The sequence below is a fragment of the Prionailurus bengalensis genome, chromosome A1, assembly GCF_016509475.1.
Source record: "Prionailurus bengalensis isolate Pbe53 chromosome A1, Fcat_Pben_1.1_paternal_pri, whole genome shotgun sequence".
Taxonomy (NCBI): domain Eukaryota; kingdom Metazoa; phylum Chordata; class Mammalia; order Carnivora; family Felidae; genus Prionailurus; species Prionailurus bengalensis.
This window is the reverse complement of record NC_057343.1, coordinates 127,907,836-127,934,756: the sequence shown is the minus strand read 5'-3', so window position 1 is coordinate 127,934,756 and position 26,921 is coordinate 127,907,836. Positions and strand designations below refer to the sequence as shown.

General features: G+C 36.9%; 1 protein-coding gene across 2 annotated transcripts in view; it reads left to right on the top strand.

Annotated features, from left to right (window-relative positions):
- The window catches only part of PDE4D (phosphodiesterase 4D), a 563,022-nt gene that overhangs the window by 268,776 nt on the left and 267,325 nt on the right, over positions 1-26,921 (top strand). Inside the window, exon 1 of one of the 2 annotated variants that reach the window (XM_043590826.1) lies at positions 11,061-12,039. The exons of the other annotated variant lie outside the window; for it this stretch is intronic. Coding sequence (XP_043446761.1) covers positions 11,975-12,039 — 65 coding nt within the window. The 5' untranslated portion in view covers positions 11,061-11,974. Of the gene's footprint in view, positions 1-11,060; positions 12,040-26,921 lie in introns of those variants that run through there. 2 annotated transcript variants of the gene reach the window in all.

Sequence of the window (26,921 nt, the reverse complement as noted above, 5' to 3'; positions counted from 1 at the left end):
CCATGTTTCAGTTGGTCCTCACAAAGCCCTATTTTGTTTCCATTTTATAGTGGAAGAAACTAGGGCTTGGAGAGGCTAAGTAACTTGTTCAAGGTCAAACAACTAGTCATTAGTGGAACTTGGATTTGCATACAGGCAGCCTGATGCCAAAGGCCACTTTTTAACCTGATCCTGTATGCCCTCCTTAATTAATAGGCATTATCTCAAAGAGCAGATCTTTATTTGTAATGTGTGGTCAAGGAGAAATTGCTTGGATTATTTTACCGTTACTTTTAACATGGCCAAGGGAAAATGTTATTACATGAATGTAAATTAAATGGGCCCAACAAAAGTTTGCTTTCTAATAAATCTTTTGTCTGCATTGTCTGTTGCATCAGGCACTACATTAGCATTAGAGCACATTCTGTGTGCATACGTTTCTGACAGACTACTTTCCAAATCCTACTTTACTGAACATTTCCATTCACTTTCCAATATTACGAAGAGGGCTTCACCTAGCATTGTGATTTTTTCTAGTTGTTTTATCTCTTTCAAAAAATCTTTTAAAAATGATTTTTATTAACATAATTTAATTTTAGAATATTACTTTATATCTTAGGATAGGTAAAGTTAGGAAACACTTGATTAATTAAACATTGAGGTTATTATAAGTTTGAAATCAGAACTGAAGTTAATGATGTGACTAGTCTGGATATGCTCTGATAATGTTTGTATATACTGAAACAAAATAACAGATAAAGAGATTATTTTAAAAAATACAACAGATGTTGGTCAAGGCAGATATTTTTGCTCTTGGCTTTGTCTGTGTCTATATAATAACAAGCAGTACTTTTATAGAAAGTCAGTGGTGAATAAAGCAAGTACATTGATTTCTTTAAGTGAGAATTGTTGTCTTAAGTCTTTTCTTTCTAATGCCTTATTTTTCTCTTTAAGAATGAGACAGCTAGGGACACCTGGGTGGCTCAGTCATTTAAGCATTCTACTCTTGATTTCAGCTCAGGTGATCATCTCATGCTCCTGAGATCAAGCCCCATGTCAGGCTCTGTGCTAAGCCCATGTGGAGGCTACTTGGGATTCTCTCTCTCCTCTCTCCCTGCTCCTCACTCGTGTGCTCTCTCTCTCTCTCTCTCAATAAATAAATTGAAAAAAAAAAAAGAATTAGATGACTAGAACAAGACTATCAGATTTTAAATCTACCATTAAAATGTCATCTTTCTGGGACACCTGGGTGGCTCAGTCGGTTGAGCATCCGACTTTGGCTCAGGTCATGATCTCATGGTTCGTGAGTTCAAGCCCCGTGTTGGGCTCTGTGCTGCCAGTTCAGGGCCTGGAGTCTGCTTCAGGTTCTGTGTCTCCATCTTTCTCTGCTCCTCCCCTGCTCGCACTCTGTCTCTCTCTCAAAAGTGAGTAAAAATTAAAATTTTTTTTTAATAAAAAAAATGATCTTCCTGATTCCATTTCCATGAAGTATCTAGAGTAGTCAAATTCGTAGAGACAGAAAGTACAGTGGTGTATGTCAGGGGCTGGATGCAGTGGGGAATAGAGAATTATTGTTTAATGAGTACAGAGTGTTAGTTTGGGAAAATGAGTAAGTTCTGGAGATGGGTGGTGGTGATGGTTGTGCAACAAAAGTGATTGTACTTAATGCCATTGAATTGTACACTAAAGAGGATTAAGACGGTAAATTTTATGTATATTTTACTACAATGAAATATAGTTTTGACTTATACTTACAGAGAACCAAAATAGAGTTATTTGATAAAAAGAATTTTTAATACATGGGCTTTGATAGACACAGACAATTCCTTTATTTCAAAGTAAAATGTATTGCGGCACCTGGGTCTCTCACTCAGTTAAGCATTCAACTTCATCTCAGGTCACGATCTCAAGGTTCATGGGTTCGAGCCCCGTGCTGAGCTCTCTGCTGTAAACATGGAGCCCACTTTAGATCTTCTATTCCCCTCTCTCCCTGCCCCTCCCCTGCTCTCTCTCTCATTCTCTCAAAAACAAATAATTAAGAAAAAAATAAAGTAAAATGTAAAGATTTAGCTTTAAAATGGTGGGTAAAAGACCTTCCTACTCCAATATTTCCCCAAAAAACATCACCCAAATTAGTAGTACGAGGAACAAAAAGGTAAATCCTGTATTTGAGGAAACTAGTTGCTGTCTGTAACTTCCAGCCATAAGTAAAGATAGAAGTGGATGGAGAAATGGCCAATGAGTTAACCCAATAAGGGTACAATGCTGAGGAGAAGTAAGCTGAGCTGCCCCCAGCACCCCAGAAAGGACTTTGGAAGATGAGTGGGCCCTGAAAATAGGAAGTTGGCAAAAGTGTGTATAACATATACTTACCCGTGAGCCTTCTCTCTTTCTCAGTATAGTCAGTATACCTCACATCCCTCCCAATAGAAGGCAGATATTTTGGAATAATTGGCAGGGGGCGGGGCGGAGGGGAGAAGGATAACTGTGCACACAGTAGGATTGAATGAACATCTGCAAACTGATTAGCAAGACCTCCATGAAGAGTGACAGGGGGAGAAGAGAAGGGTTAGAATACAAAAGAAATATAACATCACTTAAGAAATTTGGGGTTAGATCATTTATTTGATCCCTACAATGTTTTTTATCTCACATTTTGAATTAGTGCAAAGTTTTGAAAGTCAGTTACAAAATGCATTTCTTGTCAACATTATTGATCCCAGGCATAAAAGAGGATTCTAGTTTTATTTTAGTTTTTTTTTTTTTTTTATCTTTATTTTTGAGAGAGAGAGACAGAGTGCGAGTGGGGCAGGGGCAGAGAGAGCGGAAGACACAGAAGCTGAAGCAGGCTCCAGGCTCTGAGCCGTCAGCACAGAGCCTGACACGGGGCTTAAAATCATGAACTGGGGGCGCCTGGGTGGCGCAGTCGGTTGAGCGTCCGACTTCAGCCAGGTCACGATCTCACGGTCCGTGAGTTTGAGCCCCGCATCAGGCTCTGGGCTGATGGCTCGGAGCCTGGAGCCTGTTTCAGATTCTGGGTCTCCCTCTCTCTGACCCTCCCCCGTTCATGCTCTGTCTCTCTCTGTCCCAAAAATAAATAAAAAAACATTGAAAAAAAATTTATAAAAAAAAAAAAATCATGAACTGAGAGATCATGACCTGAGCCGAAGTCAGACGCCTGACTGAACCACCCAGGTTCCCCAGATTCTAGTTTTAAAAAGTTGTTTTCTGTTCTTTTCAGTAGAAAATGTCATTTGTTGACAAATGTTGAAATCCATACATTATCAGAGGTCTCACATATTGTTACCTTTTAAAACGATCATTTGTTAGCCTGTATTACCTAATGAGGCATCAAAATGCCATCTGTTGTGTAGGTAACAGCTCACCACCATTACCCACGTTATGAGATTAGCTAAAAACCATAACAACACTTTATGGCTAACCAACTTGTGATATTGTTATATATACCCTCCTCATAGTCTTTATAAACCTAAAAATTAGAAACAAGGACAGTGAACTATATTGTTTAATCCTGGATATCTTTAAAACTAAAATTTGCTGGCTATTAAATATGTCCGTTGTTATACCTGTAACATACACATAATTTTTAATGGATTTTCATTCATTTCCACTGTTCAGCTAAAGGGGACAGGTGGCTTAAAAACAATTCCAAATAACACAGCGGCAATTTTTAATCTCCCTCCACTCTTCTCCCATCACATGCGCACACACACACACACACACACACACACACCCCAGACACATCTGGATACAAATACTTTTTCTGCCACCAGTGATGTGACTTTGACAAATCACTAGTTTTCTTTATTCATAAAAGTAGTGTTATCACACGTAACTTGCAGGGTTATTGTTATGAATAAATAATAAAATAGTGTATATAATATACTCAGCAGGTGATTAATAAAAAATAGTGATTATTATTTTTGTGTGTGACACCTGTATTGTTCTTAATTAATTTTTAAATACAGATTCAGTTTTTAATTAGTGCAGAATGATTTAGTTTTTCCATGTCTTTTGTCAGTCTTTAAGGTAGTTGCCCATGTTGCTTACATTTTCAAATTTATTGGCATAAACTCATTCATAATATTTTTTCATTATTTTTAATGTCTATAGGAATTGATACTGATAATTTGTGTTTTCTCAATTTAGTTTGATCAGAATTGCCAGGTGTATGTCAATTTATTATTCTTTATAAGGAATCAGCTTTGGCTCTGATGATTTTTCCTTTTTATGTATTTTTTTTTCTGTGTCATTGTTTCATACTCTCATGTTTTTTTTTTAATTTTATTCTACTGTTAGAGTTTAATTAGCTGTTCTCTTCTAGTTTCTCGATATTGTATCAAATAAAATAATGTCAATCTTTCTCCTTTCCCCACTTTTTGTACTGAAGTGTAATTGACAATTAAATTGTATATATTTAATTTTTTAAAGCTTATTTATTTTGAGACAGAGAGAGAGGGGGAAAGAGAGAGAATGGTCAGGGAAGGGGCAGAGAGAGAGGGAGAGAGAGAGAATCCCAAGCAGGCTCTACATTACATGCTGAGCCCAACACGGGGCTCAATCTCATGACCATGAGATCATGACCTGAGCTGAAATCAAGAGTTGGAAAACTTAACCAACTGAGCCACCCAGGGACTCTAGAATTGTATATGTTTAAATTGAAGTGTACAGTGTGATGATTTGATACATTTATACATTATGAGATGATTATCACAATCAGGGTAATTAACACATCCATCACTTCACATAACTAAACACTGGGGGTGGGGAGGTAAAAATGCTTAAGATCTACTGTCTTAGCAAACTGCAAATATCCAGTACAGTATTAACTATAGTCACCATACTGTACATTAGATCTGTAGAACACTGAAGGCTTGTATACTTTGACCAGCATCTCTCCATTTCCCACACCCCCCGTTTTCTAGTACCACCATTTGACTCTCCATTTCTAGGAGTTGAACTTTTCTTCTTTTCTTTCAGATTCCACATATGTGTTGTCACAAATGACAGAATTTCCTTCTTTCTCATGGCTGAATAATGTTCCATTATATATGTATATGTGTATCACATCATCTCCATCCACTCATCCATCCACTGACCCTGAGGTTCTTTCTAAATCTTGACTACTGTGAATAATACTGCAATGGGCATGGGAATGCAGATATTTCTTTGAGATACTGACTTGATTTGATTTGATTTATTTTATATTATTTTTAGATATAGAATCAGTAGTGGGATTGATGGACATATGGTAGCTCTGTTTTTAATTTTTTGAGGAACCTCTGTATTGTTTTCCAACCAATTTACATTCCCACCAAGAGTATACAAGGGTTCCCTTTTCTCCACACTTATCTCTAGTGTTTTGTTTTTTTTTTATATACAAGCTGTCCTAATACGTGTGAGGTGATGTCTCATTGTGGTTTTTATTTGCATATCCTTGAAGATTCATGATGTTGAACACTTTTCCATGTACCTGTTGGCCATTTGTACATCTCTTTGGAAAAATGTCTACCCAGGTCCTTTGCCTATTATTTAATTGTATTATTTGGATTTTTTTTAATATTCAGTTGTATGAGTTCCTTATATATTTTGGATATTAACCCCTTTTCAGTCTTCTCCTATTCCATAGGTTGCCTTTTCATATTTGGGACATTGTGATTTGTGAGAAATATATATTTTAGTTATTCAAATGAACAAAATATACTTCTCACACGTACTTGATCTTAATCCACTGGTTCCTGGTTCTTGATTCCTAAAACTCTTGCATTTCCTGTGACAAAAATGATAAAAGTGTTACATGTTATGCTAATGAGGTGACTTTTGGGAACACCCCTAGGTAACCTAAGGATGGGCACTGGTTGCCAGGAGAACCAACTATGATAAGAAGGTTGGCACTTTCAGTCCCCCCTACCCTTTCCCAGAAGTGGGAAGGGGAGAGGGGCTGAAGATTGAATCAGTGTTCAATGATCAGTGAGTAAATCAATCATGCCTATATAATGAAGTCTCCATAAAAATCCAAAAGGAGGGGGTTCAGAGATCTTCTAGGTTGGTGAACATGTGGAGATGGGGTAGAGTGGCTTGAGGGAAGAGAACCAAAAAGCTCTGTGCACCCTTTCCCATACTTTGCCCTGTGCATCTCTTCCATCAGCTGTCCCTGAATTATATCCTTTTATAATAAATTGACCACTTAGTGAGTTAATAAGTTTTCTAAGTCTGGGGAGCTGTTCTAGCAAATAGAAAATTAATCAGATTCAAGGAGGGGATCAGAGATTTATAGCCCCTCTGTCAGCAGTGCAGGTGACAACTGATTCTAAGGAGGGGGTTGTGGGAACCACCAATCTATAGCTGGTAGGTCAGAAGCACATGTAACAACCCAGGCTTGTGACTGGCCTCTGAAGGGGAGGGAGTGCATTTTTGTGGAACTGAGCCTTTAACCTCTCCAATCTGATGCCTTAGTTAGATAGTTAGAATTGATTTGAATTCTGGACTCTACTGATGCCAAAGAATTATTATTATTTTTTTGGTGTGGAAAAGCCCACTCTCCCCTCAAAACACAGACACATATTGGAATTGGGAACAGAACAAAAAATAATTTTTTTTATGGTTGCCTTTGTGAAGAAACTTTTAGTTTGATGTAAAGATTCAACGCAATTCCTATCAAAATTCCAATGGCTTTTTTCACAAAACAGAAAAAAGAATTTTAAAATTTATATGGAACCATGAAAGACCATAAATAGCCAAAACACTCTTGAGAAAGGACAAAGCTGCAGGCTTTATACTTCCTGATTTCAAGCTATATTACAGAGCTATAGTAACCAAAACAGTATGGTACTGACATGAAGACAGACTTACAGATCAATGAAACAGAATAAAAAGTCCAGAAGTAAAGCTGTGCATATATGGTCAATTAATTTCTGACAGGGAAGCCAAGAAAATATAATGGGGAAGGGGTGACCTCATCAATAAATGTTGTTGAGAAGTGGATAGCCACATGAAAAAGAATGAAAGTGGATCCCTGTCATATATCACTCACAAAAATTAACCTGAAATGGATTAAAGACTTAAATATGAGACTCGAAACTATTTAAAAAAACTAGAAGAAAATAGGGGAGAAACTCCTTAACATTGATCTTGTTGAGGATTTTTTTGGATATGACACCAAAAGCACAGGCAGTAAAAGCAAAATTAAAATATGTGAGACATAAAAATCATGATGGTTAGTATTCTAACCCGGTTTTTTACAAAAGAGGTAGAAAATCTGAAGGTCCGAAGCCTTCAAAATAGAATACTCTGGGATTTTCCTCAGGAATGAAGGGATTTAGCTCCAAGGAGATTCACCCATTTAGGAAAGTACTTGAATCCAACTGTATAATTACTGAATGTAGTCAGATGAGAAACTGCTTGAATCTGCCTGAAATTCCCCTCCAGATAAGGAAAATACCACATTATTTCTCAGTAATAAGGAAATGATACAAGAACTCAAAGTGACTTGCTCTTATTTATGTTAGGATTCAATATAGAATATCAGGAAACTTTTTAAAAACTGCACCTCCGTGGTTATTTTTCCCAAAATGTTATTTGACATATTTGTAGTGCTGAATTTAAGCACATTTGACAGGCTTGAATGTTTTGTTAGTTCGTAACATCATTTTCAAAAATTTGCTCATGACAGACTGGAAAGTGCAGAGTATCTACTGTAATCTGGAAATAAGAGTTGACTCAGAGTACAGATTTCAAAATGGACAGAGTACTTCAAAGTAATAATATCTGAGAAAATTTGCATTGTATGGTGGAATCATTCTTTAACACCTCGTTTAATGGATTTCAGTTACTGCTTCATGTTTAATTCTTGGTGCTTGGTAAAGGTCATTAGGCTTATAAGACATGCTCACCATTAAATGATAAGAGAAGGCTGCAGGGTGGCAGGGAGGTGCTTTTGGTTGGCTCTGTTGGTTAAGCAACCTACTTTTGATTTTGGCTCAAGTCATGAGCTCAGGGTCACGAGATTGAGCCCAGTGTTCTGTGAGAAAGAGATTCTCTCTCCTGCCTGCTTTGGATTCTGTGTCTCCCTCTCTCCCTCTCATTCTGTGTCTCTGTCTCTCTCTCTCAAAAATGAATAAACATTAAAAAAGAAAAAGATTCTCTCTCTCCTTCTCTCTCTGCCCCATCCTGCTCACGTGTGTACGCTCTCTCTCAATAAACAAACAAACAGATAAATGGTGAGAAGGGGAATCACATTTTAGGGTACACCTAATCTACTAGTATGCAGTAGATGGGAGAAATTTTAGGTGGTATTTGGACTCTCTTTTTTGTTGTTGTTGTTAAGGTTTTTTTAATTTATTTTGAGAGAGAGACAGCATACAAGCAGGGGAGGAGCAGAGGGAGGAAGAGAGAACCCCCAAAAGGCCCACATTAATAGTGCGGGACTCAAACCCACAAACCGTGAGATCATGATTCGAGCCAAAACCAGGAGTCAGACGCTTAACCTACTGAGCCAGTCAGCTGCCCTCTCTTTTTTTTTTTTTTTTCCTCTTAATACTTGCATTGGTGGTGGGATGGGGGTAGGGATAACCAACATAACACATTTATTGAATAAATATAAAATTATCTTTTAAATTTATGCTATTTAAGTTAAAAAATTGAGTCAATGAAGAAAAATATCAAGTAAGTAATGATATGGATTGTGTGCCAATATTGCAAAACTTGTGGACGTCCAAATGATTGAAGTTCAGTAAGCATTATATTATGTACTGGTTTCATTCAACAAAATACATAAAAATAAATGACCCAAATGAACTTATACACCTGAGATACATTGAAATGTTGTGGTGACAATAGTCAAAGAGAAGTCTATATAATATTACATACTTTGATACAACAGTTGAGTGTTAGAAATATTAGCAGACTCTGGACCAAATGCGTACTCTCCAAAGCTCTTTAGACAAGAGCCGCACGGTCCTAATGTCCAGTTCTCTTAGATTCAGACATCTTTGTCAGCCCGTACACTATTATATATTTGTTTGCTGACAGGAATTTGGAGGGCAATGTCATATCTGCTCCATTCAGAGAAGCTTTTCAGTGGAAAAGAGTCACAACACTCAGATTATAAATCATTATTTCAGAAATGTACATGTGAAAAACTGCCTTAGAATGGAGGAAACACTGTAATATTGAATGAATACTGTTAGTTGTTTAATCTGTCACTACCTTGAATATTATGGGTAGAAGTTCAATTAAAATTTTAAATCTCAGTGGCCTGATGATACTGTGCATCTTTCTTTCTCTGTAATGGCAACCTTGATGTACCCATCCAAGAAGCATTGAGTATTCTGATTAGTTGCATACATTGTCAGATACTCCACTTAACACTTGTTTTCCTTGGGGACAAAAATGATGTATTAGACATTATAGGATGGTTATACAGTGTTTAGGAGATACCCAATAAGTGCGTTAGAATCTTCAGAGATAGATTCTTAGAATACACAGAACATTGAGCAAGGAAGGAAGGAAAAGTTTATAGGGCAGCACTAACCTCTTACATGTATGTGACAGCAAAGGGAGGGACAGTGAGCTAAGTAATCTCTATGGGACAGAGAGCCTTCTGGGGGATGGTAAAATACAGGGCTGGATTATTTCAGCAAAGTTTAACACACAGCATTCAGACATTACATTCTGTTATCGTTGTCATTTTCTTGTTGAAATGGCAACCAGAGGATTTTTCATAGACCTTACTTGGAAGGGAACAGTGCTTCAGATAAATAATAGTAGTGGCTTACTTGTACTCTGTTCTTTCTTCCTTTTCCCACATTAAAATTCTGAGGAGATAAAAGACAGACCTCCTCCCATAAACCCCTTCCCCCCTCCCAAAGTGAGTAGTCTCACAAACCTTCTTTTGAACTTCTAAAAATATGTGATTGGCTAATCTGCCTTAAAGTACCAGCAATACACTAAACGTGGGACAGAGCTAAGAATGTGTCACTGTTCCTGAGCAGTCATAGGACAACTGGAAAGCTTAAGGAGGTAACTATATTGAAAGTTGTTTATTAGCATTTTCCTTAGGAAGCCTGAGGGTCCCTGAGAGGAGACAAAATCACAACTGCACCTTAAAGTGTGACCAGGGGAGGAGTTGAAGCTTTTGTTGCAGTAAGCAGCCAGAGCCTCTGGAGGGATGCCTTACTGCATTAATTTTCCAAATCCTTTGGGTGGGTCACAATTGCACTCCAACATCCTGCCTGCAAATGCTAAATAAATACCAAGTTCACGTCAGCCTAGAGAACCAACGTACTAACTAATGTAATTTGAAGAATCAGATGCTTAAATAATTTTCAGTCGATAATTCCCATGCAAAGTCACTGAAGTTGGTATATCCAGATGAATACATATTCTCTGTGCAAATGTCCAGAAGGATAGCCAGGGTGATCAAAGGGTCCTTCTCTTAGGAGTGATTCAAATCATTCTAGATTATGTCTGCTACAATAGAACAGTTTGTATTGCAGTTGTAGGAGGTGGGGCAGGGATTGGTCTTCACAATAATAGGATGTTAAGATAGTATGATAGGAGCTTCATTCCTCACTGGAGAGTGGTGAAGACTTAACAAATGCAGAGCCTTCAGTGTACAGAGATCAGTAAAATTTGCATATGATTTTCAAAAAGAAATAAGGTTTAGAAAACATTGTGCAAGGGAACAGCCTTCGTACATGTAGTCACTTGTCCAGCAGTAATATATTTGATTCTTCAGTTCAAGCATTCCAGCACGACCTGGTGCAATGATTCCTGCTGCCCTCTGTTTAATTTTCAAGAGTCAGTTTGCATCTCTACAACCAAACCCAAAGCATGACATTTCATTAAAAAGGCTCAAAATAACAACTGCTAAGCCCTCAATTTCTCTCAACTTTGGTTCTGATGAGAGTGTTTAGTTTCAGTGTGAGACTTTGAGAAAATCACTTTTTTTTTTTGAAGGGGAGAGAGACAAACAACTCATTTGCAAAGGGGTGTGTTCCTTATAAAGGTGGTCAGGGAATCTTACCCTGAATAACACAGACACCTCATTTCCCAGAGAAGGAAATTGTTTTATAAGTTTTGAGAGGTCTGTCGGCTTGGTAGGTTTACAGTTCTGGTCCCTGGCGCTCGTCTGTCTGCCCCTTAGCTTTGTAAGTTTAAGCAATTGACGCGGCAGGGCTGGGTGCTTTTTTTTTTTCCTCTCTCACTTCCCTGCGATGTTTTGAACTGCCTTCCTACAGACGTCATACAGCCCTTGAGGAATAGTTTCTGCCTGGAGAGATTGAATGATAGTTCTCATTCACAAAGGCTTGGAGTCAGATTCTAAGCAGGGGATACAGCGGAAATTACATTCACAGGTAAAGCACTGGGCCCAACTGAAGTGCGGAGGGCTCCTTTCTCTGGCTGGCTTCTTGGCTGCCCCAGAAGAGTGTTTGCCTGTGGTCGCCCTGAAATGGAACTTCCCTGACAGCTCTCTTGTGTTACAGTACCTCGCAGTCGGTTTCTTTCCCTTTCACTCTACCTGAGTACTTTGCGAGTGTTGGAAATCTTTAAACCTGTTATGAGAGATTTGCAGAAAAGACAAAGACAAGTGGCTCTTTCACTGTGTTGGTTTCCCTTGTGACCAGATGAAGAACAGATTCAAAATTCAGTTCCTCCGTTGGCAATGCAAAACATAAAGGAAACTGTTCACTTCCAAACAGCCTGGTGCTGGAGTAAATTCAGCATGAAAGAGGAAAGAGCTCCTGTGTCTTAGAAGCTTCCTTATGTGCTGGACTGGGGGCCTCAGCTGGATTCCGGGGAATTTGGATTTCTTCAAGCAGCCTCCCTTGGAAATGGAATATATTTAAAATCATCTTTGTAGAAAGACAGCTGAAATGTATTGATCAGAATACTTGAAGACATTTTTCCCTTTTTCCTTTTGCTTTTTTTCCTTCTTTCTTTTTGTTTTTTTGTTTTTTTTGTTTTCCTCAAAATGAGCATTATTATGAAGCCAAGATCCCGGTCTACAAGTTCCTTAAGGACTACAGAGGCAGCTTGGTAATGTGCTTTTTCTCTCATGCTTCTCCCCTTTTAAGATTGACGTAATACTTGAGTCTTTAGTAATTGCTGAGGAAGTTCAGAAGTTAGGTGTGATGTTAAGGCTTTGTAAGAAAGCATGGTATTGGTAACACTTTTATTGTCTAATTTATGCCCATTTTTTTCTGCTGTAAAACCAGGGGTGCCCACAGTTGTTGCTGTTTTTTTTTTTTTTAACTCCATGTGGACTATAGCGATTCATCTCCTGATGATTTTTAGGGAAGGAAGGAAACTTGTTGGGAGCTTAGTTGAAAGCTTGTCCTTTTTCACTGTCTGGTTTGGTCTTGTTTTCTCATCTTTCTTGCCTGCTACAAGCAGGCTGGTAGGTGACAGTACGCCATTGTCTTTAGAAGATGCCTTGGCTTTTAGCACAGATATGTTAGAGAAATTAATAATGTTATATATCTTTAATCATATGACTAACTTGAATTTAACTGAGTGGCTACATGTAAATCAAGTTGCTTATCATTCCATCGTCTATGGTTTGTTTTATTAATAATGTTCCCTGGTAATGTTTTTTGATAACTTTAGTGTTTTCACTCTAATGAAAAGTACCAGTTCAAGATTATAAAAATTATAAATTCAATGTAGATGCAAATGTACAGGTAGAGATGCAGTAAAAATGACTTGCTTGATATTCATCACTTTGTTTATCTAACACAATAATAGAACAAATATTTGATTTAAAGAAGTATCTTAAGTTCAATTTATTGTAATATTTTATTCAACCATTTCCCCCAATATTGATTTGATATGCTTGCAAACAAATAGCCCTTAAGGGATAGTTTCCCAGTAAAGTGACTTCTGTGTCTAGAATAGCTATTTACAGAATACTTTTCAGCGGCTAATCTTATTTTATTTATCTTAGTACTTGATTATAAATAAATAAGCTCCACTCTTTGGAATGGAAATAACTATGCCTCATATAGGGGAAATGAAAGCAATAATGGAGTGCAGGTGTTTGGAGATAGGATAGAAGCAGACAGGCTAAATGTGTTATGTATTATCTAAGCAGTCAAACAAATGCAAATACTCATGATATTTGCGTAAGGAATTCAGCCCGTGTTTATGTGGTTGGGTTATCATTTGCTGTTACTGTACTAGTGTTTCATAGGGGGCTAGACTCAAGAACTGTTCCTTCAGTAGTGTTTCTGTGATTTTTAAAAACTATAGATGCAGACTCTGTCTCTTATGTCACTTGTGATTCCTTATAAAAGAATATATGCAAAAAAATCTTTTGAAGTAATACAGGCAATAAGTTCCTCCTGAGTTTACTTATGGAAAATCTTGCATCTGCAAATTAATTTGTATGGTTCTTTTATGCCAAATAATGAATCCTGGGAAATACTTAGAATCTTTTTATTAACCACCATAGCTAATATAAATCTCTGACCAAAATAAATGGGTAATCAGAATTTATAAAATATATGAATTTTATTAATTTGTGATCTCTCTCCTGGCTATTTGAAAAACTAATCTGATACCTGAGTAAATAGTATTTAACCAACCTATTTCCCTTTTTGCCTAAGCTTCCAGGAGACCTATTTTTAAAGTCAAGGTTCAATGGGCAATAATTGGTTCATTGCAGGTGTCTGGTAACCATGACAGTCTTTACTCCTCTGAGATTGACAGTCTGTTTTTATCCACAACTATTATATTTTATAATTCTAAATTCTGTAAGGTATTTTTCATAAATAAATAAGGTAACAAATCAAAATAAATTTTTAAAAATACTGACTTGTGGCTGTGTATATTGTTCCATGTAAGTATTTTGCGTGGTGTTGGGGTCAGAATGTTTTTTATGTAAGAAATAAATGTCTCTTTATGCTAATTATTCCTAGGCTTAACAGCACAGTAGGGATGCCTTTCCAGTTATTAATCTTACATCTGACTTATTAATAACGTAACTGCTTGAGTGTATCACTGTTGTCTCTAAATCTTTTGGCCTGAGGTTGTAAGTGCTGTAGTTACAGTTTTAACATTCCAATGTCCTTTTTTCACTCAAATACTATACATACCTTTATTTATATTTATCTATAGTGAAATCTATACAGATTATAGATTAGGTATATAGAGGAAATATATGTATGTATATAGATAGATACTTAATTTTTAGAACTAACAGCATCGTTCTCCCTGCGCCTTTGCACAGGCCCCAGGTTGCTCTGTGGGACAATGTCTTCTCCTTATCAGCTTTTCCGTTACAACTTCCAATCACACCACCCCCCCCCCCACTCTCCACCTCCTTTCCTTTTCAGATGCCAGAGACTACTTCATCCTCTTTACAGTTGACTTCCCATAAAGGAATCCAAATGATTTACCAGTAATCCCTCTTTCACATGGTTTTATTTCATTCTGGACATCAGAATACTTTGTTCTTGGATACCCGTCTTTTGGCTTGACCATCTTAAGTTTGCTTATTAAATCTATTTTCTGTTCTATTGGTCCACTTTTCCAAAACTGTCTAGTCCCCCTTGGATGCTTCCAAGCCAAGTGCTATCTTTTGGAAGTTTTCGAACTGCCTTCTGCAAGAATCCAGTGCTTCAGATTACTTTTCCTTTACTTTGTTCTGTCTGTATCTCTCCAACCAGTACCAGAAAAAGCAATCCGTACTAACTTGGTGTTCACAGCCCTGTGAGATAGTCACATTTTTGAAAGAGGTTCATGGCAAACTCCTAATGATAATTTGTACCTTTCGTTTTAGTCCATATACTTAAAAGAAAAGCCTTACTCATAGTTCAAATTTTATGAATTTCGAAAAAGTAAAATAAAAATAAACTTGAAATCAATTTGTTTCCTTGTAGTATAGATGTCAGAAATTTAGAATATTACATAACAAGAATAAATACTAGGTTACTTTTATTTATTGAACTGGTATTTAGTGAGTACTGAGTATGTGCCAGGTTCTAACAGAATATGATTATAGTATTTATCCTTTAGCATTCCTTTAAAAGTATAAATGTGTGAAATCAAGAAAAACTTAATATATGTGTTTTCTTACACTCATAAAATTTTAATAAAATTAGCAAGCTCATAGATTGGGGCATTGTTTGCCTTTCTAGTTTTTTCAGTAATAATAGTCTGCCTTTAAATTCTGTCAACAATTATATATTATAATAATACTATAATATTATAGTATCTTCCCATTTATAAACCTATCCTAGAGATACTTTTCACTAGTCTAACTAAGACTTATGTAATTCAGTTTAAATGAAAAGTTATTAACCTTCCAAATATAAACATAAAGAGATATTTGGCTTATAAAACTGGATTTTGTTCTTTCCTGCTATTGGATGTTCATTATTTCGCATATGCTTGTTTTATTTAAGATTGTTCATTATGTATGCTGGGGGAAAAAGAGACACTACTATCTAAAATATAACTGTGGGGTTTTTTTATGAAGTAAATTTTGAAACATTATTAAATATGTGAAAATTATACTCAGGATTAAGACATACAAAAAGTTTGGAAAGCTCTTCCAAAGCCTTTGATAGTGGTTGCTTATCTGTGAGGGTAAAAGTGGCAGGAAGGGAGGTAACGGAATGTCATTGAACTTCATTGCATTATTGTATGAGTGTTTTCATCAAGGAAGTATTTTATCTTGATGTTTAAATATATTCAAAATATAACTACCATGTGCAGAAGCAAGCTCATAGTTTTATGTGTAAATATCTACACATCTGGTAAACAACAGTTTGCTCAATGTCCAAAACATGGGGAATAAGCGTTTCAATATGGAGCAAATTCGATTATCTGACTAATGTCGCTGCTCAGATCAATAAATTATTGTGTTTTTCTATCAACTCTCTCTTCCTAAGGTAAAAATTCAGGCTGGCTGAGAATTCTTATTTTGACCTCAAGACAATGTCTTCTCCTTATCAGCTTTTCCGTTATAACTTCTCAATCACACCACCCATTGAAAAACATTGATTGGACTAAAACTACTAATTTTATAATTGAAAATAAAAAGATGTAATAATAATGATTAGTATTTTGGAAAATTCCTCATAACTCTCACTACCCCTATCTCAACTGTTTTCATTTTTTTGCTTAGCTGGTATATTTGAATCAGTTGTGGTAAATACCTTTTTTGTGTTCTGCTTCATTTAACATAGTGGCATTTTTCTACTTTTCTAATAACAATACTTGTAGCTTTCATTTTAACGAGTGTATTTTATGAATGAAAACTCTGTGGAGAATTTTATGTACAGTATCTTATTTCATTTTCATAACCACATTGAGAGAGTTATCAATCCACACTCTGCAGAAGAGGAAATGAGACTAAAAGATAGAATAACTTGGTCAAGGACCTTTAATTGCCAGGGAAGCCTGGGATCATAACCCAAGTGGGCCTGCTCCAAAGACAGTGCTGTTTTTACTTCAGCATGTTGCCTCCCTCTACTGTCTATGTAATTATCATTTTAATGACTGTAAAATTGTACATCTTTTGAATATATCTAAATACAGTATTGGATATTGTAGAAATAGATTGGAAGTTGTCTTTTTAAACATATGATAGCCTATGAAGTTTAGGGATGGTGATGGGTGTTGAAAATGGCTGTTTGCGAGCTTACTGCAGTTATAGCCTCTAGACTAGTATATTCTCTTTCGGTAGCAAATAAGGTCATGTGTTCCCAATTACAGAAATAAAGAGCAGAAGTTCAGCATCTCCCAGTTTTGAATAGATCATCTTTCTTTGTTCTTGAAAAGCTCTGTAAGTCTTCAGCTTAGAAATAAATACTATATCTCAGACTTTGTATGAAGTTTCATACTGTTTTAAGTCAGCTTTGAAAAAGGTACAGAATCTTCTTTCCTACATGTTTAAAATTTTATTTATTTAATTATTATTTTTTTTTTTTAATTTTAGAGAGAGAGAGAGCATGAGTGGGGAAGAGGGGCAGAGAGAGAGAGAGAGAGAGAGAGGATCTTAAGCAGGCTTCATGCTCAGCACGGAGCCAAATGCAGGACTGGATGCCAGGACTCTGGTATCCTGACCTGAGCTAAAATCAAGAGTTGGACACCCAACCGACTGAGCAACCCAGGCACCCCTTTCCTAACCTTTTATCTTAGAAGCTTTTATAAATGGGAAAACAAATGGAATTTGCATATTCCTCCCTGTGCAATATACTCTGTGACTTGGCTTAGGTTGGTTCAGAGGTTTGACCATATTATAAACTTTTTTGATCCTATTATGTAAGCTTATATCACCTCTGTTATATAATAGACTTAAAGATACACAGCTTTTAGAAGTGATTAAGATCCCTTGAGTACTTTTTTAAGATTTTATTTTTAAATAATCTCTACACCCAATTGGGGCTCAAACTTACAACCCTGAGATCAAGAGCTGTGTGTTACACTGACTGAGCCACCAGTTGCCCCCAGGATCCCTTGAGTATCATTTAAAACATAACTAGGGAAGCACAGAGTGGATCACAGAAAGATATAATCTTTAAAGTCATAAATTATGATTCCCTTAAAAAGTCCTTTGTCCTTTGTTCAGCCTACCTCTAACTTGCTGTGTCCCTGGAGAAGCCACCTCATCCCTCTATAGGTGTGTTTATTCACTGTAAATTAAAGAGGGTGAGCTAGATCCATGAATTTCAAATATGCTTTTCTCCATAGACCACTTTTTGTAAGTGAAATGCTAATGTACATAAGTGACTATATATGGGAGATTTAAAATTGTATGCATATTTGATATGTAGAGGTAAAATTGTTAAAACATACATATATATGAAATATATAGGTAAAAATACACAAACATACATACAACAAAATCACCACTGAATTTGCCCTTTTCCCACTATCTCAAATCCAATCCCTGTTCTTGCAATACCTCTAAAAAAGAGCTTTAAGGTTCCAAGGAATAGTATTTGAAAACCACTAAGCTAATGAACTACTAAGATCCTTTTTTAGCTCTATTTTCTGTAGTGTTCCCCTATCACTGGAGAGTCATTTGTGTTTTTTGTATCCTTATGCATACTAGGATAAACTTGCTGGTAATAAAACTTCCTGGGAAGTTCAAATAACAATAGTTCACATACTTCTACCTTGAAAGACTTTAAAGTTATGGGATGATTCTCATTTCTGAAAAATCACAGAAGAGTTATAATAGTTAAGATCCATTAATTTTATTTAGCATCTTCTTACTTTCTACAAACTTATTTTAGACTTGTTTTGGGTGTGATAATCATCATTTATTACATGTATGCCTAGTTGACATGTCATGAATTCAGCATGGTGGTTGGTAAAGAAATGATGAATTGGTACTGAATCCTTCAGAAGAAAGATGTTTGTTTAGTTTGGGTGTTTCCCAAAGGGGTTTTCAACCCGCTTTTTCTGTCATGTCACTGGAGAATAAAGTTCAAGGTAATGTTCCCCCATGCAACACTCTTCTCAGGGACACTGCATTCTATCAGCTCCACATTAATAGAACTAGCTGTGGATGTATGTGCAGTCCACTGTGCCCTATATGTAGTTCTACTCTTTTCCTCCCTATTGATCTGGAGCACATCAGATCAGTTTTGTCCCCGTTACAAAAATTTGCCTTTTAACAAAGATGAAGTTTAGCTCATGTTATTAGTCCCTTTGTCAGTCATTCCAATCACGTAGTAAATTTTGCTAAGTCAGAATGAATGAGGACATGAATGTAATCATAGATATAGAAATGGTTAGTCATGCATCCATCTAACTGTGATTAGCAAGATAGAGAAAAGTAGATTCTAAGATGAAGCAGAAGGAGCATCTGGGTGGCTCAGTTGGTGGAGCATCTGACTCTTGATTTCAGCTTAGATCATGTCCCAGGGTCTAGGGATAGGGCCCCACTTCAGGCTCCACATTGAATATGAATCCTGCTTAAGGTTATCTCTCTCTCTACCCCTCTTCCCCATTTGTGCTCTCCTTCTCTCTTAGAAAGAAAGAAAGAAAGAAAGAAAGAAAGAAAGAAAGAAAGAAAGAAAGAGAGAAAGAAAAAAGAGAAAGAACAATAAATTAAGATGAACCTGAAAAAGGAAGACTGTTAATAAAGTCTTCAAGGAAATTTTTCTTAGGGAGGTATACCTGAGAGCTATGTATAAATATTCTGAATAATACTAATGTTAAACATATAGAATTGTTAAAGCCTGGATAAAGGTATCAAGCATGGGACTTGCGGGTTTATTAACTACGTTGGTGAAGAATGTAGTTACAAAGAAAGCACGGTCTTAATTAAAAGCCAATATAGATTTTCTTAGGAGCCCTTCCAGAGATTATCCAGCTTCTCAAGAGATAAAGCTGAGGTTTGAGATTTATTAGAAAATGGATAGTGGAAGTAAGGTATATTCTAGCCAAAAGCACCAAATCTCTCCAGGGATCAGGGGCTCCAGAAAGGACTGGGATATCACAGGGCGGAAGACAGTGAGCTTGGGCATGGTACTATTAAGTGTAATCTTGTAAAGATAACTAACAAGAGGCTGTGCCTATGACTCTCAAAATACCTTGCCCTGTGGTCAGGTTTAGCATAAAATAGGAAGTTCTTTAAAAGAATGGAGAGTAGGGAGAAGCCAGAATCTATGGATACATTCTCTTAGTTATCTCGCTCTTAGCAGGGAAAGTTAAACTATATGTATTTATTATTAACCTTCAGCCTTTTAAGGGAGTTGTCTCTCTTAGGAACGTCCTGGGGGATGAGTGAGGATGTGAATTGGGGAAGCTAAGCTAAACTGCACTTCAGAATAATAGAAAAAAAATACAAGGGAAAGATTGTGGGCAAGAGGTGAGGAAGTGTGGCTAGAGAAGTTGGAGCGAAGATCAGAAAGGAGGCCAGAATGGAAGAACTGCATCCAGTTTTGAACCAAACATCCACCATGTAGCGCCATACCCCATTTAATCACACTGCCACCTTCCGGGCAAAAGCGGTAATTAATGGATTTGAATGTAGAAGATATTTTATCCCTTCATCTCAGCCTTAAAAACTTCCTCCAGAGGACAAAGGGAGTCAACTGCAAATCTCATTTTTCTACTACACATGAGGGAGAACAAGAAATTAGAAAACTAGAAACTAGGTATAGAATATATACATATCAGGATTGCACCTTCCAAAGCTTTCTTACAGAAAACAGCCCTCATATTTTACAATCCGCAGTTAGGACGTTTTATTTATATCTAGTTCTAATTTCCCTTGCTTAAAATTTAACCCATTTCTACCTAGTTATCTGTGGATATAAGGATAGTGAGTCAAAAGATAAGTAGATTCTTTTTTAAGACATTTGAAAACTGCTACTAAGTGACCTTGTGGTCTTTTCTCATTTCATACCACACAATGTTCATTTTGAATTGCAAAGTAGATGGCACCAGTGTGACCTGCTGAAAAAAATGTTTTGTAAAACATAGTTTCAATATGTAATTGTTTTCAGGCTTCACACAGAAGAGTGTTCCCATTGTAACTAATTCTCCTTCCTGTTTGAAATACATCCAAGATGAGGAATTCAACTCCTTGTAATTAATATGCATGGAATATTCATATATATATATATATTATTTTTTTTATGAAATCGAGAAAATAATAATTCCCAACATCCATGATTTCATGCTATTGCAATGTAGCACAACATTTTCTTTGTGTCAAGGAATTTATATAACTGATACTGTTTTAGTTAGGATAAATTACAGCAAAATGTGTCAGCTTTTAACCAGTGGCATTCTAGAATGTGAATGAGCCATTGCTGTAATGCTCTCTCTGATACTGCAGCTTTATCATGGAACAGCAGGTAACTGACCTGTACCTGGATCACCAACGAGTTAGGACAGCAGTTCCTAAGCCTGTAGTGATAGTCCAAGTAGTAGCTGTTGTAACGATAACTACAATATATTGAGCATCTGCTGTTTGTCAGACATTGGATTTGGTGCTTTACACAATTCAGCTCATTTTGTCCTCAGAATGATCGTATGAGGTAAAACTGAAATCACCCAGCTTGTTAATCAGGGAGCTAAAGAAAACTGTGATCTAATTCTAAATGCCAATTTGTTATTGTTGCCGTTGTTGTTCTTGTTTTACTTGCTTTTCTCCACTTTCTGAACTGCCTCCGTGATGCACAGTTCTGCTTCATGGTATTCCGAAAATGAGTCAGTAGGCTTTTTCCTTTTAACCTTGTGCAACTCAAGAACATCTCTGTATTTTGTCTGCCTTCTTTCTTGAGCTCTTCATATAAGCCTTCAACCATGAACCATGCAGATGTTTCAAGAAATAGAAAATGGACTTTGACACGGCTCCGTTTTTTGGAGATCTAGCTAGTTCCTGAGGCATTCAGTTTATTGACTCTTCCCCTCAGTCAGACTATAAACTGCACTGCCTTCTTCCTCTCTGGCATTTGACCAGTCCGTAGAACCATAAACTCTTTGAAATGAAAGGGACCACAGAGAGTAACCTATAATCTAATTCTCCCCATCCCTGACCCCATTTTGGAAGCAGAAAAGTTTTGCTAGTCTTTAACATTTCTAGTCAAATAGGGTCAAGAAAAACTGTTAGAAACAATGTCAGTGCTTATGTGGCAAAGATTTTTATTGGAGAAATATTTTTTTTAAAAACTCAAAAAAGGGGGCGCCTGGGTGGCTCAGTTGGTTAAGCATCCGACTTCAGTTCAGGTCATGATCTCACAGTCTGTGAGTTTGAGCCCCATGTCGGGCTCTGTGCTGATAGCTTGGAGCCTGGAGCCTGCTTTGGATTCTATGTCTCCCTCTCTCTCTGCCCCTCCCCCAGTCACGCTTTGTCTCTCTCTGTCTCTGACAAATGAATAAACCTTAATTTTTTTTTTAAATAAAAAACTCATAAATGAAATTTGAAGTCAAATAGAGAATTAAAACTTTGTCTATTAGGCAAGTGTGTGAAAGCAGTGCTATTATAATTTGTATGGAACTTTAATGTAATTCTAAAGTTAGGTCTGTGAAGTTAACTAATACCATGATAATGACATCATCACTTCTCAAACAACTGGATTAGAGGATTATGCATAGAGAGGTATGGAGGTTGAGGCCTCAGCAATCCCCTGAAGGAAATTCAAAGCACTGTGTTGACCAAAGTCCTCCCTAGACAACTGAACCTGATCATTAAATTTTTTGGAAGTCACATAGTTAATTAAGTAGCTAAAATTCATGTCTTGAAATTCTGCTTTCCCAATATAGTATTTGCAGCAATAAAAATAGTGGTAATGACTATTTACTGAATGCTTACTGTGTTCCAGGCACTATGCTGCGCATTTGACAGGAATTATCACATTAGGTCCTCAACATAAATCCTGTGAGGTACCCATTATTAGTATTCCTCATTTTGTAGTTGAGGAAACTGAGGCCTCATGAAGTAAACTGACTAACCCAGGATTGCAGGGAAAATAAGAGAATTTCACGGGTTCATATACCCTTAAAAATTATAAAATATTACCTTTAGCGATAGTATATATGTAAACACATCAACTGAGTTAATAAACCTAATGTCCTTAGCACAGTGGCTGACTCCTGTGAGTGCCTAGGAAATGTTGGCTTGTGTAATGCAGTTTTTTTTTTTTTTTTACCTTTGTTTGTAGTGTAACTTATAAAAAAAAATCAAGAACTTTACATGTGAACACTGACTTAATCTATAAGGGCTCTTTTTCCATAAGGCAGCCAGCCTTCTCGGGCACATCTCAGAACTGAGCACTTATACAAAGCTAGATATTGTGAATAAATCACACCAGCGCTGCGATTCAAAGAAGATATACTTCTATTCAGAGGGGTTAAAGCAATAAAGTACACAGAGAAGGGGGGAGTATAAGAAGTCAACTGGATGCTAAAACACCTCTGAGTCTGTTGTTTAAAAATTGGTCAGAATCCCCTAGGGAAGTGGTTCCAGGCAGGGGTTTAATCTGAAAGAAAGAGACAGTGCCTGAACATCATCGCCGGGTCCAACTGTGAAGACTTTCTCCATGTAACCTTCCTACTCAGGGCTGCCAGGTGGTCCAGTCTTTACAACAATGTCACTGCCTGCCTTTCCCTACCTGTCCAGACCCTATGCTCCTCCCCTCATACTCTTGGTTGTGTTGTTTCCAGATTGTTCTCTCTGTAGCCTGACTCTCATTCTCCTTACCAGGCCCCAGGCTGGGTAGGACCCCTGTTTAGTTTACCGTTTCGTCCCAGCTCAGCAAAAAGGGCTTCAGCCTCCTTCTCCATTTCTAGGAAGACAACAAGCTAAAAAACGAGATCTGGTGAGATCAGTTCCTGGGACCTAAAGTGTTACTTCAGGATGGACTCTAAAGCAGAGGGGCTAGAAATGTGGAGAATGCAGTGGCTTAGTGAGATCTGGCAATTAGATTCCAATATCTCTGGTATCTACTTATTTTTTCATGAATCCTTACTACTAATAATGTGTAAATGCATTACTTTGTCATAATTAACAACTGCACATTGGGTTAAAAGGTGTGATTGAGGGTGCAGTTAACTACCCTAGGGGGGAAAAGTTGGCCCACTAAAGATGCTCTGAGTTTCTTGCTTGGAAAATTAGTCCCAATTGTTTTGAGTCTTCTTGTTAAAACTGAATCTAATTGCATATGAATCAGCAAGTGTTTTCTAGGGTAATATAAAAAACAAAAGGCAAATCTGCTTTTAGTAAACGTGCTTTTAATTGAGATGTGATTGAAATTGAGAAAACCATTTTATATACATAGGTATGAAATTACACCCTTACCTAGAAATACACCTGAAATTTCTCCATAATTATAAGACACTTCTCATGTAAATAAAGAACTAGACCTCATTGTTTAAAGTCAATATGGCTAATCTTTTTCATCCCTGGCCAGTTAGTAATATCGATATGTAATAAAGTACCAGGAGCTACTTTGGGGCTTGGAGAGAAAAATTGTTGCCATTAATTGGTGATATCTATTAGAGAAAAAAGGGGCATGATGTAGCTGCTTGCCATTTAAGTGGGCCTAATGACCTCATAATCATTATTTATATGTAAACTCTGCCATTAAATTTGCATGCAAATAAAAGTTGTAGCAAAAGCAGGGTTTATACATACATACAAATGTGTACTTTTTAGAAATTTTGACATGTTTTTGGTAATTTGTCACCTAGAAAGAACACACTATGTGTGAATCCTGCAAAGCATTAAAACTCTTTGTGGATATTGCAAACCAAAAATAAAAAGTAATTAGTAATTTTGGTTCTCAGTGGCCACCCCTGTAATCACCGCCCAGATTGAAAATACTATCAACAATCCTGAAGCCACCTTTGTGCCACTTTCAGCCACTGCCCACCCCCTACAAATGTAACAACTATCCTGATTTCAAAAATTGCATTATTTTCTGCTTTTGAATTTTATGTAAAAGTAACAATACAGTATGCACGATTTTGTGTCTCAGTGGTTTTTTTCTGCAAAATGCTCTTTGAGTGTTTATCCCATGTTGATATATATGTAGTTCATAAATTCTCACGAACTTTTGTCCGAAGTATAAATTCAGGGTTAAACTCAGATATGCTAATTGTTTAAATCATAATTTGGTATATAGGACTACATCAGCACTTAAAGCTGTTGTCAGTTTACAGTAATCATTTGACTACAATTTAATGTCCAGACTCTTGCTTAGATTTTCCCCCACCTAACATTTCTTATGGGAAATCTTCCTAGACCTCCCCGTTCAGAATTAAGACTCCTGTCTCTGTGTCCTCATGAAACCTGGGACATGTCTCTATTAGAGCTCTTGAAGCATTGCAGTAGCTGTCTGCTGAGTGGCCTGCTGTAGCCCCTTGGACTATGAGTGTGTTGTAGGGGAAACTGAGTTTTCTCATTTTGTACCGTTGTGCCCAGCACAGTGCCTTTGCCATCATGGGCTTTTCAATATCTCTGCAGGAAGAGAGAAGAACAGTGAGTTGTTTGTTCTCCATTACAAAGAAATGTTACAAGCTGTTTTCATTCCTAATTTTTTTAATTTTTTTTATTTTAGAGAGAGACAGAGAGTGAGGGCAAGTGGTGGAGAGGAGCAGAGGGAGAGAGAGAGTATCCTAAGCAGGCTCCACACTCAACGCAGGGCTCAATCCCACCACCCTGGGATCATGACCTGAGCTAAAATCAAGAGTCTGATGTTCAACCAGCTGAGCCACCCAGGTGCCCCAGTTTAATTTTTTTTTTTTTAATAAATGCCACTCTGCTTACAGATTGTACTGAGTGAGTTGTGAGATAGAGTTTACTCTCTGTGCAAGGAGTTGTAAAGTATCTGAGATGACTTTTGCTTGTCCTGTGGTTTTCACCTGTAGTTTACCATCTCCACTGGTAATTCTTATCTCAACACTTCTCTCCATCCCCTCATATTTCTCTTGTTTTAGACTCTGTGCTTCCCAGGTTTCCTCAACGTTTTCTCCTTGCCTGAATGACTCATCTCAGCATCATCAACTAGTAAGAAACAGGGCAAACAGAACATGCTAGTGTGTGTTGCACATACTAATCACTGAGGTAACATGGCCGACTTCTGTCTTCTATCCGTGGGGTGGTTTTTATGTGCAATAGGAGACCAGCTGGAGGGAGGTGCTAAGACCACCACTCCAGGCTCACTCTAGCTTCACTGTGAACATTTTGAAGCCCAACACAGCTGTCACAACTGGCAGATTCCACAGCTGAGATGCTGAGTCAAAGAGTCAAGCTTGTCCTAGAGCCCTAACAAATGGAATTGACCACTGACCTCCAAAGGCTGAGTTAGCATTCCTGCTTGTACTGTGAACACGTCCCGTTATTAGTTAGCCTTTAGCTTTATCACACTTCTAGACTTCAATAGTTTGGAATTCTAAGAAATTAAGGCCTAACCCTTAATGATAGAGGAAGTGATTTGCTTTTATTGTTGTACAAAAACATTTTCTACCACTGGATCATTTAATTTGATTCTGTAGTTTAAAATGTACAGTTCTTAAAGAAGTGTTCTATTTCTGTAGCTTTTCTATTAGTTGCAAAAGTAAAGTGCATTTTTCATTGCTTCATTTAACAATGTTTATTAACACAGTTTTGCCCCAGACATCCTACTGGCTGTTAGAGAGACATTGATGAAATATATAGTCCTCACCTTCATAAAATTTCTAATCTAGTGACTTTCTAAAATATTCCTGTGGGGCAAAGGATTTCTAGTTTTACCTGCTACTATATCTCTTGGAATATTTTTTAGTTTCATGGTAAGAGGAAACATTTGTAGTTTAAGGGTGTTTCAGTTGCTCTCAGAAATCCAGTAGTGAACAGAAAAACTTAAAAATTATTCTCACTGCTTGCATTTGGGGAAAGGGGGTTGCATAATAAGAAATAAGTCTAGAATATTTTATTTTCTTAGGCCAAAATATTTTCCCTGGGCTAGAGGGGTATTTTCATTTTAAATAAATTGTTTATTTAATCACCTCCTAACAAGGTTGTGCCAGCCAAGTTAAATATTTAAATTTATTTTATTTAAATAAACCTTAAAACCAACACATTTCTTTTTCACTTAGTTGAATTTAGCCTTTAATTTTTCAAACTTAAAATAAACTGGGAAATTTTAATGTACACATAGAAAGGGAACATGTGAGGGGAACATCAGGAAAAATAGTTGGAAAGAAGTGAATTTTAAACAAAAGTAAGTCATAGAATTAATATTTAACATAATTTAACTTACTGTCCAATGTCCGTCTTTACGGATAATCTTTAGGAGACTTTTATTTTTATAGATCTTAGTTAAATGTTATAAAATGTTTAGGGCCTTGTTTCACTAATAAGGGAAATGAACTTTTCCTTTCCCCAGATAACTGCCACTAGCTAGTTTGCCTGCTTACAAAATAAACTCATTCTACTATTACCATGGTTGAGTTATAGTTATATTCCC